This window comes from Myotis daubentonii, chromosome 15 (assembly GCF_963259705.1).
Source record: "Myotis daubentonii chromosome 15, mMyoDau2.1, whole genome shotgun sequence".
Classification (NCBI taxonomy): domain Eukaryota; kingdom Metazoa; phylum Chordata; class Mammalia; order Chiroptera; family Vespertilionidae; genus Myotis; species Myotis daubentonii.
This window is the reverse complement of record NC_081854.1, coordinates 42,306,448-42,323,920: the sequence shown is the minus strand read 5'-3', so window position 1 is coordinate 42,323,920 and position 17,473 is coordinate 42,306,448. Positions and strand designations below refer to the sequence as shown.

Here is a 17,473-nt window from a genome sequence, read left to right as displayed (position 1 = left end):
TGAGAAGAACAAAAAAGAAAATACCTGAGGAAAGACCATTCCAGGCAAGGGAACAACAGGTGCAGAGGTGATAAGGCAGGCATCACAAGGAAAACAGTGTTCGTGACCGGTCAGAGTTAGGGGTGGGCGGGGATATTTAAAAAGGAAGTTGAGAGGTAATGATGGGCAGGGTGGGACAAATTGTGTAGGAATGCAGTAGTCCTTATTAGTGGGAATTTGACTCTTATTTATAGTGAAATGAGAAGCTACTGGAAGGTATTTGTTTAGGAATGACTTGTGTTCTAAAGAAATCATTTTGGATATAGTGAGGACAATAAACCATAAGAGAGGGTCACAGACAGAAGCTGAAAGATTAGCTGGGACAGTGGTCGGCAAACTGCGGCCCCTTGAGTGTGGCTCTTCCACAAAATACCACGTGCGGGCGCGCACGTACAGTACGATTGAAACTTTGTGACCACACTCAAGGAGCCAAGAGCTGCATGTGGCTTGCGAGCCGCGGTTTGCTGACCACAGAGCTAGGAGGCTAGGCAAGAGACCAGTGGCTTGGATTAGGGTAGTCGAAGTTTAGGTAGTGGATTCTGAAATATATCAAAACATCTTTTTAAAAAAGGTAGAGTCAAATAATTCACCAATGGATCAGCTGTAAGGAAGAGAGTAAGAGAAGAGTCAAGGCTGACTGAAGAATGTGGTTGCCATTTTCAAAAATGTGAAATATTGGGTTTGGGGTTGAAGATCAGGAGTTTAATTTTGGATGTATTAAGTTCAAGATGGCTGTTGGATATTTAAATGGAATATTGAGGAGGCAGTTGGATATATGTCTAGAGTTCAGAGCAAAGGTCCAGGTTGGGGATATACATTTAAGAGTCAACCTAGAATGGTAAGTAGAGCAATGAAGCTGGATGAGAACACTCGAGAAGAATGAGAAGATAGAGAAGGGGACAGGGAAAACCAAGAATGAGTCATCAGCAAGTTAAGAGGAAAATAGGTGAGTGTGGTGTTCTGGAAAGCAAGAAAATGTTTCAAGGAGAAAGAAATAATCAGTTATGTTAAAAGCTTCTGAAAGATTAAGAAGGATAAAGACTGTATATTGACCATTGTTTAAAGCAACATGGATATCATTAATGACCTTGACAAGAGGATATTCTGTGGAGTCGTAAGCATGAAAATACGATGAGAGGAAAGGAATTGTAGATAGGGAAGATAGCCAACTCTCCAGTTTAAAGGGGAGGAGAAATGGGACAATAGTTGGAAGGGAAAGTAAAGTCAAGAGACAGTTTTTTAGATGGGAGAAATAACAGCTTGTTTATTTGCTGGTGGAAAATGATCCAGGAGAGAGAAGAGAATGGTTATAGTGACGGAAAGGTGTACACACGTGGAGAAGTTGGCCAAAATTTGGAGCAATACAATTTCATCCTTATGCAGATAGGTGCAGGATGCTATTCTGGGACTTTGTGGATATTGTCCTATTGTTTTCATTTTCTAGGATGGGGAAAGAGTTATGGAAAGTTTGAAGAGAGAGGAGAAGATAAGGAATAGCCATCTATGAGGATGGTTTAGGGTAATGTAAGAAGGATTGATGAGTGACATCGATGGCCTTTTCAAAGTGAGTGCCCACAGTCAGTTTAGATGTGCGAGTTCTCCAGCCATGTCCAGTGGCTGCACTGTGCTGGCATTGGTGGGGAGCTGGATTTCGTCAAGGCTTGTGTTCTATCAGGAAAGTACACTGAGGTATGAGAGGGGAAAGGGAACCAAGGGCACATTCAAAGGAGTGACTATAATAATGGGCCATGGAATCTCAGGTGGATAAGAGGTAAACAAGGGCACGAGAGGAATAACTGAGATAAGGAGGACATGCTTTGGGGAGGAAAGAAGGTCAAGAACTTAGCATTTTGGGAGGACCATCAGTAATAACAATGAGAACAGGTGGGAGCAAAGTTGGAGAGTGACAGTGGCCTTATGACTTGGATGAGGTTAGCATAGTCTGTTTAACATCAGAATCAAACCTAAGCTAGGAAGGAGGGAGGCAGAGTGGTCTGGAAATAGCAGTGAGGAGCAAGGAGGACACTTACTCCACTGTGGGATGGGGGAGAAAAACAGCCAACTCTTTCAAGGGCTGCAGAGGAAGCAGTGCCCTCAAAGGAGTCCTAGGTTTCCCTTAGAACGGGAAGGTGAAGAAAAAAAATTCGGACTTTGTAAAAAGAGAGATTTTCTTGATACTGATAATGAATTCTTGGGGGTTTCAGGAGGTGGAGGTAGGAAATGGGGTCAGAAAAGGGATGTACAGGGCCCTTTGGGGTGAAATGCAAGAGATAAGGAACTGACTTAGGATCCTGGGCTGCTTGTGTGACTCACATAAGCCAGGATAAAGGGAATAATGATAATGGATAATGATGATTTCAAAGTAGGTGTTGGTGGCTGAACTATGAATACCTGGGGCTGTGAAGGATTTGCCAGGAGAGTCTAAGGTGCCCCGTCTTTACTCATAGCAATGACAATGTGGAGGCCAGGGCCGGGGTGTTGCCTTACCCAGAGCACCTGAAATTCTAGACTTTGAGAAGCCATCCTGGAGGTAAATAGTATCACCACTTCTGCTAAGGATGTGAAGCCTTTGGAATCAGCTTGGCCAAAGAAACAGGAGTTTTGATTGAAGGAAGAAAGCAAGGTAGTGGTGGAGCCTGAAACACTGAAGGGCAGGGTGGTTCTGCAGAGGATTTTGCAGGGATTCCTGGATGCTGACCCAGATGACAAGAAGGCTAGAGGTGCTCGGTTGGAGTTGTTGCTGTGACTCAGGATGCTGTTAGATGCCATCTTTCTGTAGAACTTCAATCTGCTGTCTATTGCCTCATGGTCATAAGAAGGCTGCTGCATATCTAGGACTCACACCCAAATTCCAGATAGGAAATGGGGGGAAAGTTTATAGGTGGAGGGTATATACATTGTATGAAGCAAAAATGCAGGAGTACTTACAGTCTTCTAAATTATTAGGTCTCGTGGGTTGATCTGAGAAAAGCACCTCCCCTTCTTTATGATTTAGCTAACTACCATCTCTTTCAAGGTTCAGCTCAAATCAGCATGAGTTAGGTGTCCCAGGTCTAACTATTTAGAGCCTGTGATAGATTGCAGTGACCTCCCCAATTCTCCTGTTTTTGTATTCATGCCCTGTGCCATGAGTCTGATTCTGGTCTTAGCCATGAAACGCGCATTGATCAATAGGACATTTTTAAGCAGAGGCATAAAAATCCCTTGTGCGGTTAGGCGTGCTCTTCCTCTTGTTTCTAAGCCACTGCCATGAGCGTGAGAGACACATAAAGCAGAGTTGAATCATCATAATGAGGCTATCCTATATCAGTGCAGCCACCCCCCAAACCCAAGGCACCCAACCAAAGTCAGCAGAACTGTCTAGGCAACCACCCCAGATACCTGAGAAATTAACAGTTATTGTATAACACTGAAGCTATGTGGTTGGTTGTTACTCAGCATTACTGTAGCTTTAGATAATTAATACAGAGTCCCTTGGGCATAGCTCTGTCACAAGTCTTAGCCCTGTCTCTCCCACTAATGGTGGGGAGTCTTTTAGGAAGGGCCACCTTTTTTCACAGTGCCTGGCACATGGAAGATGCTAAGTGAAAGCTTGGGAAAAGAATGAATGAATGAACCTTTGTTCAGTCTTTAAGAAGGAACTTTGATGCTTTGCTCACAGCAGGTGCAAAATTCCTAACCACACAGTGTAATCAAATGAACCCACCCACAGAAAACCTGGTTCAACAAGATATGTGAAGCTACAATATAAATAAATTCTCATCACAGATTAAGGTGCTTTTTTTCCTCAAGTACAATGGTCATTTCTTAAACATGGGTACTCTATTTTATATTTTATTAATACTGCATAGATTAGTTCACAGGTAATCTAAATCCTATAAGTACACTTTAAAGGGTAGAATGTAAATAAGTGGATATGACTCAGTCTAGATAGCCTTACTATTATCTTCAGTACACAATACCAAACCATTATTACTGTTATTTCCTAATAAAGTCAAGAAACTTGAATTGCTTTTAAAAATGATATTATTTATATTAACATAAAAAATAAAAAGAGAGGTCTGCAGAGGAAAATATATCTTGTAGCCTAGCCATGTATGGGGTGGGATCGTGAGAACATCATCTTTATAAAAGGTCAGCAATTGGTTCTCCTCTTCTCCTGTTCGTCAGCCACATCTTCCTGTGCCGTGCCAGTTGCAACCCTCAGACATGATGGTGAAGATCAGAGTGAATGGATTTGGTCATATTGGGTGCCTGGTCACCAGGGCTGCTTTTAACTCTGACAAAGTGGATATTGTCACCATCAGTGACCCCTTCATTGACCTCAAACACATGGTGTACATGTTCCAGTATGATTCTACTCATGGCAAGTTTAAAGGCACAGTCAAGGCTGAGACAGGAAGCTTGTCCTCAATGGAAAGTCCATCTCCATCTTCCAGGAGCGAGTCCCATCAACATCAAATGGGGTGATGCTGGTGCCGAGTATGTTGTGGAGTCCACCGGTGTCTTCACTACCACAGAGAATGCTGGGGCTTACTTGAAGGGTGGATCCAAGAGGGTCATCATCTCTGCCCCTTCGGTGATGCCCCCATGTTTGTGATGGGTGTGAACCATGACAAGTATGACAACTCCCTCAAGATTGTCAGCACTGCCTCCTGTACCACCAACTGCTTGGCCCCCCTGGCCAAGGTCATCCATGACAACTTTGGCATCGTGGAGGGACTCAGGCCACAGTCCATGCCGTCATTGCCACCCAGAAGTTCGTGGATGGGCCATGTGGTATGATGGCTGAAGGGCTGCCCAGTACATCATCCCTGCTTCTACTGGCGCTGCCAAGGCTGTGAGCAAGATTAGGTGAATGGGAAGCTCACTGGGATGGCCTTTGTTGTCCCCACCCTCACTGTGTCAGTGTGGATCTGATCTGCCACCTGGAGAAAGCTGCCAAATACGATGACATCAAGAAGGTAGTGAAGCAGGCGTCAGATGGTCCCCTTAAGGCAGTGGTTCTCAACCTTCTAGCCCTTTAAATACAGTTCCCCATGTTGTGACCCAACCATAAAATTATTTTTGTTGCTACTTCATAACTGTAATGTTGCTACTGTTATGAACCGTAATGTAAATATCTGATATGCAGGATGGTCTTAGGAGACCCCTATGAAAGGGTCGTTCGACCGCCAAAGGCGTCGCGACCCACAGGTTGAGAACCGCTGCCTTAAGGGCATTCTGGGCTATACTGAGGACCAGGTTGTCTCCTGCGACTTTAACAGGGACCCAGTGGATCCGCCTTCAATGCTGGAGCTGGTATTGCCCTCAAGGACCACTTGTCAAACTCATTTCCTGATATGACAGTGAATTTGGCTACAGCAGCAGGGTGGTGGACCTTATGGTCCGCATGGCCTCCAAGGAGTAAGAGCCCCTGGATCACCAGCCCCAGCGAGAGGAAGAGACCCTCAGCTGCTGGAGAGTTCATGCCTCCGATCGGTCCTTGAGCACACCGAGAGTCTACTGACCGCCACAGTTTCCCTCCCAGACCCCCTGAGAGGGGGGGGGGACTTGGGGAGCTCTACCTTGTCATGCACCATCACTAAAGTTCACTGTACCCCTTCCAAAAAAGGTCACTGATCACATAGTATAGCATGTTTTGGGGATACTGAGCAAATTAATTTTGCTAAAGAAGAGGGTTTCTGCAGAGAAATAGTAAAAAAGTAACTAATATGTTATGAGCCAATTACATCCAAATTTTTTTCAAAAGGCAGGGTATGGCAGGGCATTATGAAGCCAAATATATGGAAATCTGAATATAAGATCAGGGGCATTTAAAAATTATATTTTACTCAGTAGGAATGCTATAACTTTTGATGAAGGGAATGGCATAATTCTAGCAGTATGGTATGGGAAGGTTTTTGCAGAAACATGCTTAATAGTCATATTAAATAATTTAATATCAAAAACTATTATGCAGATACTATCCCCATTTATTTCTAAATCACATGTCTCATTAAAATCTAGATTTATGCTGGATGCAAATGACCAAGGAATTATTTTGAGATCATAGGTTTGCTCCTCTCTTCCTGACAGTCATTTAGCATATTGTCCATTGGGAGTCCATGAATTATTCCCCACACATCCTGCTGGTCCAGTTCTGTGAAAAACTAATTATAGCGAGGGTCAAGTTCAGGAGTAAGAATGAATGAGACTCCATGTAGCCAAAACCAGAATCAACATTGGGATAAACTGTTCCAAGTGCCTTTTCTAACAGCACATCTCACCTGAGTTGTGGTAGCATTTACCTTCTGGGTGTGAAGGTGTCATATTTTCCTTGAAAGGCGTTTCATAACCCATTAATTTTATTTGCCACATGGGTGTCACTATTTGTTCTTATTTGAGTTGAACTTAGAGTCAGGAAGTGTAAATATCTTACCAAAATTTTATGTCGTGTTAGTGATAGAATGTCTTTTCATACTCCATTCCTCTATACCTGTTTTCTCTAGAATGTTCTCCTCTCCACCTTACCCCCATTCCACCTTAAAAACTTCAATTCAGCCTTCTAAACCCTATTCAAACATGCCCACATAAACAAAAACTCTTTGAGACCAAATAGCTTGAGAATAAATGTACTGATGATATTTAAGTTTCTTCCCAGCTCTAAAATGTAAGGGTTCTCTGCTTGGAAAGCAGTTGAGGTCATATATAACTTTTGGAGGTCAGAGGCTCAGCAGTGAGCATTGACCCATGAACCAGGAGGTCACAGTTCGATTCCCAGTCAGGGCACATGCCCGGGTTGTGGGCTCGATCCCCAGTAGGGGGCCTGCAGAAGACAGCCAGTCAATAATTCTCTCTCATCATTGATGTTCCTATCTCTCTCCCTCTCCTTTCCTCTCTTTGAAATCAATAAAAAATATTTTTTTAAAAGAAAATCACTTTAAAAAAATCTGGACATACTAAAAACTTAGATATATAAAACTCGATGTTGTATATACTATATATACTGGATAAACTTTTTATTTTCTGTTCATTTGCTGGTGTTTAAATTTGCTGGTGATTTCTTCGTGCTCTTGCATTGTTTTCCTGGTATTTTCCCAGTCTGATGCATGTGGAGAAAGAGGTCAGTGTAGGTGCTATTCTGGCCCAGGTCACTGATTTGCTGTCAGATCTTTGGCAAGTCTTGCCGTAGGTCTCCATGACCCACAGCTGTTGCAGAAGAGTAACACTTGCCTTTGTGAGACAGTGAGGAGGGAAACACAAGACTCATACAACAAAGCCTTTTAAAAAGTTAAAAGTCCTACTTGGGGCCCTGGCTGGTGTGGGTCAGTTGGTTGGAGCATCGTCAACTTCTTTTTATTTATATTACATTCAAGCTACCCATAGGCATGGCCACACTTGAGACCTTAGATTCACACCCAGTCCTTTGTAGTAAAGAAGACTGTTGGCAACTGGCCGGCATGGTTTAGTGGTTGAGCATCCACCCATGAACCAGGAGGTCTCGGTTCGATTCCTGGTCAGGGCACATGCCTGGGGTTGTGGGCTCAATCCCCAGTGTGGGGTGTGCAGGAGGCAGCAGATGGATGATTCTCCGCCACCATTGATGTTTCTCTCTCTTCCTCTCTGAAATCAATAAAAATATATTTTAAAAAATAAGACTGTTGGATTTTAATTGATAGATCTCTACCCCAGATGTCTGTAGGTTACCTGGGGTTATTTGTTGCCTCTCAAGAAGGGTCTTCCAGGCTTCCATGCAGAGAGTATAAAGCCTGGTTGATAGTGTTTGAGAGCCAGGTGGGAGAATAGGGCTGGGCAGTGGTGAGGCACTGTGGTGCTTCTCTGTTCAGTATGCAGACTTTCATTCATCTTCTTGTTTTACTATACGTAAATCCTCTGCTTTAATCTGGCCCTTTGCTATTTTCTTCCAGAGAATAAACCTCCTGTGTTACAGGGCTTGGGAGAAGTCTCTGGGCTATGCTTGTGGGGATGGGATCTGCAAGTCTAATTGCTCCTTATATCTCCCCCTTTGGCTGTCTCCGCCTGGCAAAGTACTGTATCTGACGCCTAGTTCCTGAGCCTTTCCCGGAGGCCCCCCCAAAGTGAGTCCACTTACTTCCTGGTATTAGACATGAGTCCTAACCACCCTCCTCCCTACTCCACTCCCCTGCAAGGCTTCCAGTTTTCCCTGGTTACCATCTCTATCCCAAACTGTATTGACATCTCTCATCTGTTTTCATCTTTCTCATGCTCTTATCCTTGTAGATTCTCATCCATTTTGTGCTTTTAGTGCGTCATGTTCCAGAAATGCCTGTGTTCACTCCACCCGTATTCAGTAAGCAGCTGTTCTTTAAGCCCGCCAGTGCCGTGCAATGTAACATTCCGCAGTCACTAAATGGAATAACAGCGACATGTCTGGACCTGTGAAGTGGGCAATACAGAAAATGAAATGAAAAAAGACAGCTGCAGGTTGGTATGTATGATACCATTTTCATAAAAATTTTATATATACAAACACACATATACATATGTTGTATATATAATATAAAACATATTCTAAGCATTATCTGAGACAATATAAATAACTATATCAGAATAAATATACTTTTAGAGCTAGTTGGATATATTCATTTGGCAAAAATATTTCCAAGGATCTGATTTAAAGTCTAGTCAATCTGGTGAATGTAGACATTTACTTTGGGGGCCATGGACTGCCGGGAGCCGGTCCAACCTTGCGGTTTCAAGGGACCTGGCATATATGGCATACTGTTCTTAATATGTTTGCTCACCTTCTTGGCACTATGTGTTTTAACCAAGGTCACCTCTCTGAGAAAGGTTGTTTCCCCAGGTAGGGATTTTCCCCTGAAGTTAGGGAGGGAGTGAAACCCCTTAACTAAGTGCCAGGCGGGTAATTAATCACTTTAACTACGAACAATCATGCTTAAGCTACATAATCTTTACTCCCTGGAATGGAGATAAGAAACGCCCTAACCTTTGGAATAGAGATTGATAGGATTGGAATCAACTGGTATAAATACAGATGTAACAAGACAACAAGACACAGAACTTAGAGACAGAACCTAGACACAGAACCTACACAGAACCTAGAGACAGGTTGGACCCCAGCAATGGACCAGGAAGTAGCATTCACATTGTGTTCTATATGAACAGTGCCCCCTGCAGTTGTGCAACTGTGGCGGCCCTTCCTGGAGGTCCCCCCAAAGAAGAACCTGACCTCTACAGAGTAGCAGCAGGGGTTCACTTGCAAAGGAGGTGCTTCTCCCACGTGCAACTTCTAGTGTTACCTTAAGCTGTCAGTTGGAGTGTAGGCCTGGCTGGCAACTTTGGAGGGGCAAGCCAGGCACGGGGGCTGGGCAGAGGATGTGGCCACACCTAGATCTAGGGGTGCCCTGTGGACTCCAAAAGGCTCCTCCAGATGTGTGGGTTCGATGTCCAGCTTCTGGAGAAGGGCTGAGGGCTGTTGGCATCCCCCAGAGACAGTCAGGGAGCTCTGGGGAGTCTCCTCTATTGACCAAGATAGTGTGTGTGTGTGTGTGTGTGTGTGTGTGTGTGTTCGTTCTTACACTTAGCGGCCAAAAGCTAGAAAGATGAATGGACAGGGCTCAAGGGCCCCCCAAAAGCTGGCAAGATAATTGTATAGAAAAAAAGTCCTCCCCTCCCTATCCCTGGCCGAGTAGCTCTGTTAATTAGAGCACTGTCCAGATACACCAATGAATGCACAAATAAATGGAACAACAAATTGATGTTTCTCTCCCTTCCTCTCTCTCTAAAATCAATCAATAAAAAAGTTTTTTAAAAAGAACCACAGGCTTGAGCAGGAAGGGGGATGGTCTTTGAGACAGGAGTCCACCATTCTCTCAGGTCTGTGGCATCTGAATTAACCTTTCATTTTGCACCAGCACCTGTCTCATTAGTTTCGTTTTCCTTGCGGCAGGCAGACAAACCGATTCCGGCCAAGGCATGTGCCCAGGTTTCGGGCTCAATCCCCAGTCTGGGTGTGTGCGGGAGGCAACCGATTGGTGTTTCTCTCTCACAATGATGTTTCTCTCTCACTCTCCTCTCTCCTTTCTTCCTCTCTCTCTAAAATCAATAAAAATATATTAAAAATAGATATAAATAAAAATCTGATGCTGAGGCCGAACCTTTAGAGAGTTGAATCTTTAGCAGGATTTCTCAACCATGGCCCTACTGACCTTTGAGACTAGACAATCATTTGCCATAGGGGGCTTTCCTCTGCATTGTGGGATTTTAGCACCATCCGTGGGCCATACACACTAGATGCCAGTTGAACCCTCTCCCAATTGTAATGACCAAAAGACATGGCCAAGTGTTACCTGGTGGGAGGAGCAAATCGCCCAATTGAGAGTCACTGCTGTAGGGGCCAGGATCCAGGCATCATATTTTTAAAAAAATCTTCCCAGGTGATTCCGACGTGCAGTCGAGTTTGAGAGTCAGTGCTCGGATGGAGTTTCCTCTGGGAAGTGTATTCTGATGGAAAGTCCCGGGAATTTTAGAGAGGTTTCTGTAAACTGTGATTTGCTACTGACTCAGCATGAATGGATCTATTCTGGGCCAGACGAGCAGTTCCGCTCATCTTATCTAGTAAGACTATTTTTTTCTATCAAGGGGACTTTGGAAAACAAAGAGGCTCTAACATCTCGAGAAGCTAGCAAAGCCAGCTGAGCTAGAAACACAGAGAACCTTTACAGCAAGCCAATGAAAGAGACCCAAACTAATGAATGGTCTAACCAAGCATGTCAAACTCGAGGCCGGTGGAGTTTAACATGCTTGGTAAGCAATACTTGAGGACCCACAGGGTGAACCTTATTGATGCCAAGATAATATTGACTGGAGATACCCTGTGGGCCAGGGTCTTGTGCTGGGGGGGTCTCTTTACATGCCACCAAATAAGACATCTAAGTTATAAACAATATGTTAATAAATTAATCCTATATAATAAAAGGCTAATATGCAAATCGACCAAAGGGCAGAATGACATGCACTGACCACCAGGGGGCAGATGCTCAACACAGGAGCTTCCCCCTGGTGGTCAGTGTACTCCCATAGGGGGAGCACAGCTCAGCCAGAAGCCAGCCTCACAGCTGGCAGTGGTGGTGGCTGGAGCCTCTCCTGCCTTCTTGGCAGTGCTAAGGATGTCTGACTGCTGACTTAGGCCTGCTCCCTGCCAGTCGGATATCCCCAAGGGCTCCCAGACTGCGAGATGGCACAGGCTGAGCTGAGGGACCCCCCTTCTCCACCGCCACCCCCCCCCCAGTGCACAAATTTCATGCACTGAGCCTCTAGTATTAATAATAAATAGGTCTAGTTTAAGGAATAGACATGTCGATACTTCTGAAACATGTTTTAACCCTAACTTGTGTACAAAAACATTTATACATTTTGAGTCTGCTCCCCAGTATCATTGTGGCAGAAACTACAGTTTGGCTCTTTCTACACCCTTCCATCCTCTTTTCTACTAAGGACACCAGAAAGCTAAACACTTGCCTTCCAGATTTCTCTGCTGGTGGGAGTAGCCATGTGACATAATTTTGGCCACTAAGAATGCAAGCTCTATGAAGACAGATTTTTGTCTATTTTGTTCTCTGCTGGTGAAAACACACCAAATCTTACACTCTTAAAAATGTCCACTCCAGTTGGGGGGAAAAGACAGATGTTGTTTAAGGGTACAAACTTGCAACCAATAGTAAATAAATCCTAGAGATCTATATGCATAGCATAGTGATTGCAGAAAACAGTATTGTATTACAATCCTTAAACTTGCCAAGAGACTAAAACTTAATTATTCCAACACTAAAAAAATGATAATTGTGTAATGTGGTAGATGTGTTAATTATTGTCACAATAGCAGTCATATTATAATATATAAATGCATCAAATTAACATGTACACCTTAAATTTACACAATGTTATGTCAACTATGTTTCAATGAAAAAAATTAAAATGCCCGGTTTATGTATATCAGTTATTTCAAAAATGTGAAAAATAAAAGAGCAATTGTTAATAAATTACAAATTGGAAAAAAAAAATTGGCCCTTCAGAGAGAATCCTGAGAGGAATTAAGACACCAAGACCCTGTTTCTCTAAAGTTGAGGTAAACTGCAGTGCTGAGATTGATCTTGCTAACACTAGATGTCACCATTGTGCTGTGCAAAAGTAGCTGACCCTCAGGAGTGCTGTTTATTACTCACCACAGGGTCAGGCTGTTCAAGTGGTAGAAGATTGTTCGTCCTCATTCCACCCATGCTGGGCTATGATCGCTGTGGCCTTATTAAAACTCCCTAAACGTGGATTTTTTCTTGGTTATAATTCATTCTACATTCCTGTGCCCAGTACTGCTTGGGGCCAAGTTAGAAGGAGAGGAGGGTGCCAGCCTCCATGCTCTGTGCTTCAGATAAAGAGTTCCCTGTGCCGTGGTTCCCACCTCCAGGTCTCTCTGGGACCCGTGCTTGCATCTCTCTGGAGGCCTCTGGGGGCTAAATTTTAATAATGGACTTATGATTCTGCAGACACCAAAGTGATTCAGATAAAGAATCAGTGGAATTTGCTTGGATCAAGTGTCTTTAGTTCCGGTTGTTGCTTCCTCAACAAGATATTAGTCTTTAATTTTCCACAGCGGTTCTTTAATGAATACTAATAACCAGTACATTTTGTGATGCTTATTTATCAAAGATTCAAACCCAGGCAGCCTGGCTTCAGAGCCCATGCTCTAACCATCACACAATATAGCCCTCCTTTATCCACTGCTGTTTTGGGGTAGGTTTTTTTTTCCAGCTTCATTGTATGATTGATATACAATCAGCTTGTTGATTTCTACAAAAGGTCTTGCTGGGATTTGATTGGATTGCTTTCAATATATAGATCAATTTGGGGAGAACAACATAGTATCCATGTATTAGATATTTTTGCATTTCGCTTGTTATTTTTTAAAACTTTTTTTTTAACCCTCACCCAAGGATATGTTTACAGTATTGATTGAGAGAGGGGGGGGGGGCAGGGAGGAAGGGAGAAAGGGCAAAACATGGATCAGTTGCCTCCTGTATATGCCCTGACCTGGAATCAAACCTGCAACCTTTGGGTGTGCTTTTTATTCAATCTCAGATTTCCCCGCTTGGCTTTCTCCTGTCTCCCTAATCTACCAATGGATTTCATATACCCCGCGGCCCCCGCCCCCCCCCTTCTCCTTTGATTCTAGTGTATAAAATAAGGTGCAAAACTGCCATTCCTCAATCCGTTGAGATTTTGCTTCCCGGCAAACTGTTCTATTGTTGGTTTGCTCAAGTAAACTCATAGAAATTCTTACAGATTTGGACATTTCTTATGTCGGCAAATTATTGATAAGAATAACCTTGATAAGAATGACCCGTATTTTGAGATACTGCGTCTACATCAACTGTAATGCGATGAAAATACCCGATTTTCTGACAAAAATCACAGGTACTACGGATACTACCGTGGTTTGTTGCCAACACGTAATTGAAGGAAATGCTGTTTCGGTTAGAGATGAGCGAAAAGGACCATAAACTTGCTCACCTACTCAAGGTCCCTGAGGGTCCCAGCTTAAGAAGCCCCGCGCTGGGAGCGGCGCCAGAGAACCACCGAGCTGCGCGCTCTGGCATCCTAGAGAGGAAGCACGTGCGGCCTGGGCGGCGCGCTCAGGTGACGCACTTCCGGTCACGCCGGCCTCGGCGCCTCATCGGAGGTGAGTGTTGGGTTTGTCACCTGGGAGTCCCTGCTAGGAGCGCTCCTTTCACCCTTAGAGAAGGCAGTCGCCTTTGCCCCTGCTGCCGCGGCGGAAGGCGTCGGAGGCGGCCTGCGAGCCAGGCCCGCTCGCCCCGGGTGCCCTCGCTCCCAGCGGCTTTGGGGAATGGAGGCTGTGGATGGAAGGAGACGCGCTGCGTGCCGGGCACAGCCACAGAGTCCAGTTGCTGTTCGAGGTTCCCGGGATGCAGCTAGGAATGAGACGGGTGTGGGTCCCGGCCGCAGGGAGCTTTCAGTTTAATGGGAAGTTAGATATTAATCACCTCTGATCATCTCACCCCTCTGGTCCTAACCGCGTCGCCGCAGCCGGTTGCTTTTAGGTCGAAGACCAAGTCCTCAACGTGCGCGAGGCTGCGGGGCTTGGTCCCTTGCGCTGCTTCCCCTCGTGTTGCAGCGCACTCCCCCTGGCTCAGCTGCAGACTTTCGCTTCTAGGACGAGCTTTCGCACTGGCTGTCACTTTTGTAAAGATTTTCCTTTTAATCAAGCCAATTCCTGCTCAGTCTTACCATTTAGAATAGATTCTCCGGGGCACTAGTCACAAATGTGATCTTAAAGTTATTTATGATAATCTTGGATTGATATGTGTGTGCCCTTTAGCCCTAGCCCAGGGAGGAAAGGGATCACCTTTTTTTCTCTCGCCACTATCTCACACTTGGGCTGGAATGGATGCAGTAGATGTTTGTTGAACGAAGAAAGCGTACATCAATGTGTCATCTCAAACATGGGAGACATGGTACACAGGGGAGGGAATGCAGTGCTAGTGGAGTGTGTAACAGGGGTCCTGACCTGGTCTGAAGAGGGTGACCTGAAGGGTGAGTTGGCATTACCTAGCTGAAGAGGGGTTCCGGCTGCTGGGGAGTATGGCAGGTGGACAGAATCCGTTACAAAGGCTCTAAGGCAGGGGTGGGCAAACTTTTTGACTCGAGGGCCACAATAGGTTCTTAAACTGGCCCGGAGGGCCGGAACAAAAGCATGGATGGAGTGTTTGTGTGAACTAATATAAATTCAAAGTAAACATCATTACATAAAAGGTCTTTTTTTTTTTTTTTTTTTTTTAGTTTTATTCATTTCAAACGGGCTGGATCCGGCCCACGGGCCGTAGTTTGCCCACAGCTGCTAAGGTCTCGTACAGATACAGAGGTCCTGAATTAGCATCGCAGAAGAAACTGAAAGAAGGCTAGAATGGCTAGACCAGGAATAAGGGTGGTACAGATGAGCTTAGCAGGAAATTATACCTTGCAATGAGTTTTCTTAAGGAAGGTGCTGGCCTTTTGGTAGAATATGACTACTTAACAAGAATACACAATGTTCGTAGGGGATATAATTAAAGTAACAACTATTATTACATTTTGGAATGTTGAGTTGGCCTTTCAAGGTCCTTTGAATGGGACGATGAACAAAAAAGATGCCTGCCTCGAGACCCAAGAAAAGGAAGACTTACTCAGACTCTTATCCTGAATTTCTTGGCTACTCATTTATTTCCCATATTTACCTTAGAATCATGTTACCAGGTTCTAACAGAAATCCTATTTGGATTAGATTGGAAGCAACCGAATGTAGTTATTAAAAGCATGACTTTTGGAATTGGCAGATCGGAGTTCTGCCTCCAACTCATCCATCCACTGACTGAGTGACCTTGGTAGAGAAAATTATTCACTTAGCCTTGTTTTCTCATTTGGGAAAAAGAAAAGGTTCAGAAGATTATTGTGGTTATTGAGTGAGAGGGTGCCTATATTTCACCCAAAAAGCATGGTATTTGTTTCTATTTTCTTTAACCTTTTATGTTTCCCAGTAAAATAGTTTTTAAAATGAAGGTCTGAGTTTCCTCTTGTTAGGAGTTGCTGCTAGTTTTTTTGCTGTTTGTGTACTCAAGTTCCCGCTGTATTCATGTCCTACCTAGGACAGCGCATTGCTTGATGTTGGGGAGTATAGGTTTTGATGCCCAAGGGCCTCAGAAATATTTACATACCACCTACCCAGTGGGCGTTTAGTAAATGATTGCTGCGGTTATTGGCAGGTTTGTTGGTGTTATAGAGGAGAGCCTTTGGGCAAGGCTTACTCTGGTTCTCTTTGCTTCTTCCCTCAGCCCCTGCCCTTCACTGAGAAGGAGCCCAGGTGATGGCAGCCATGCCCCTGAAAGCCTGGTACCAGGTGAGCTGTTAATTCCTCAGGTCAACCTTCGAGAGACGTGATTTGAAGGAAATGATGAGAGGGATGATTCTGGCAAAATTCTTGGAGCCAAAGCAGTAGGAAGATCCCCCGTTGATTCTCTCCAACTGGACGCTGGGGGAAAAGCCAATGATGGTGAGGGGCTGAGCAGCTAGAAGCCCACCAAGCAATGGCTGGAGAGAGTGTCCTGGCAAGTGGAATTGTAGCCTGTTCCACACTGGAGGGTCCCCAGGTTTAGAGGGATCTGTGAGAATGAGGGACTCGGGCTAGTGGTGTAGGTATCTGGTTGCAAGGTTCTTGGGAAGTGGTGACAGAAGGGTGGCAGGAAGAAGACAAGAATGAAGGAGCTTATATCATTTATCCTCCTAACTAACGAGAGAAGTTAGGGCTTCAGAATCAAGGGTAATATATCCTCCTTGAGGTCAGTATTGGCTAAGGCAAGGCTGTGGGCTCTGACAGGAAAGCTGTGCACTAGGACAGGGCACCTGAAGTTAGGAATCCCATCAGGCCTCAGTGGCCTCGACCAGTCACTTAACCTCTTTGCATCTTAATTGACTTCATTTGTAACGTGAACATTCAGGACCTTACATTTGTGGGACAAGGAAATTTTTGTTTTGACTTGTATTTCACTCTGAGACTGATGAGTTGCTGGGTACTGCTTTACTTACCATGTCTTTCTCGGGACTTATTTACCCAATAACTTAGCATGAACCATATCCCAAGTGCCAGTCCTGGATTTCTGACATCTGGCAGGTGCCTCTGCCTGACTGTTTCACTGATACACATTGTCTTCCTTGTAGCTCACCCCGCTTCTGATCTTCCGTAAGTACTGGAGAGTCACTGGTGCCACCATCTCCAAGTCCTGGCCACTCACTGTTTCGATTGCTGCTTGCTATTGGCCCTTCTCCCTGGGTACCGCTTCCAGAGTCACCAGGTCCAGTTGCTCCTGCCTGCTACCCCTTCCACTTGTCCCACATTTTGTATTGCCTTCCTTCAAGGTTTGTTCTTCTCTGGGATTTTGTTTGAGGACCTTCCCAGCTAGTTTCTCTGTGTACAGTCTTGTGCCTCCCCCTCACTGTCCACTGGTCACCTGATACATCTCAATTTCCTGAGCTTGGACTTTATCTTCTAGTCCAGGTTTCTCAGATGTAGTGTGCATCACAGTCACCTGGAGGGTCCATTGATGGAACATTTACTCTCCGATGGGGCCTGCCAGTGTGCCTTTCCAGTAAGTTACCAGGTGCTGCTGCCCTGGGGACCATACTTTGAGAACCACTATTGTAGTTAGTGATGACTTATTAAATCATTCAGTTGAGTGGGTCAGGTTGTCATTTAAAGTAGATCATTGTATGTGCTGGCAGAGGATGGATTCAGTGTGGGACAGCTGGAATCGGAGCTGTTTAAGGTCCCCATCTGTTGAACTGTTGTACGGATTGTACAATAGTGAAGAGTCGGTTGCAGAAATATTTTGGCAATAAAATGGGC

General features: G+C 44.6%; 1 protein-coding gene and 1 pseudogene across 12 annotated transcripts in view; both read left to right on the top strand.

Annotated features, from left to right (window-relative positions):
* Window positions 1–17,473, top strand: part of ZNF19 (zinc finger protein 19) — a 54,897-nt gene that overhangs the window by 33,152 nt on the left and 4,272 nt on the right. For 2 of the 12 annotated variants that reach the window (XM_059667534.1, XM_059667530.1), the window contains exons 1-2: window positions 13,771–14,631; window positions 15,906–15,970. In XM_059667534.1, coding sequence (XP_059523517.1) covers window positions 15,938–15,970 — 33 coding nt within the window. In that variant the 5' untranslated portion in view covers window positions 13,771–14,631; window positions 15,906–15,937. The other 10 variants (XM_059667529.1, XM_059667538.1, XM_059667527.1 and 7 more) reach the window with 10 other exon arrangements.
* LOC132216274 (glyceraldehyde-3-phosphate dehydrogenase-like) lies at window positions 1,627–5,506 on the top strand (annotated as a pseudogene).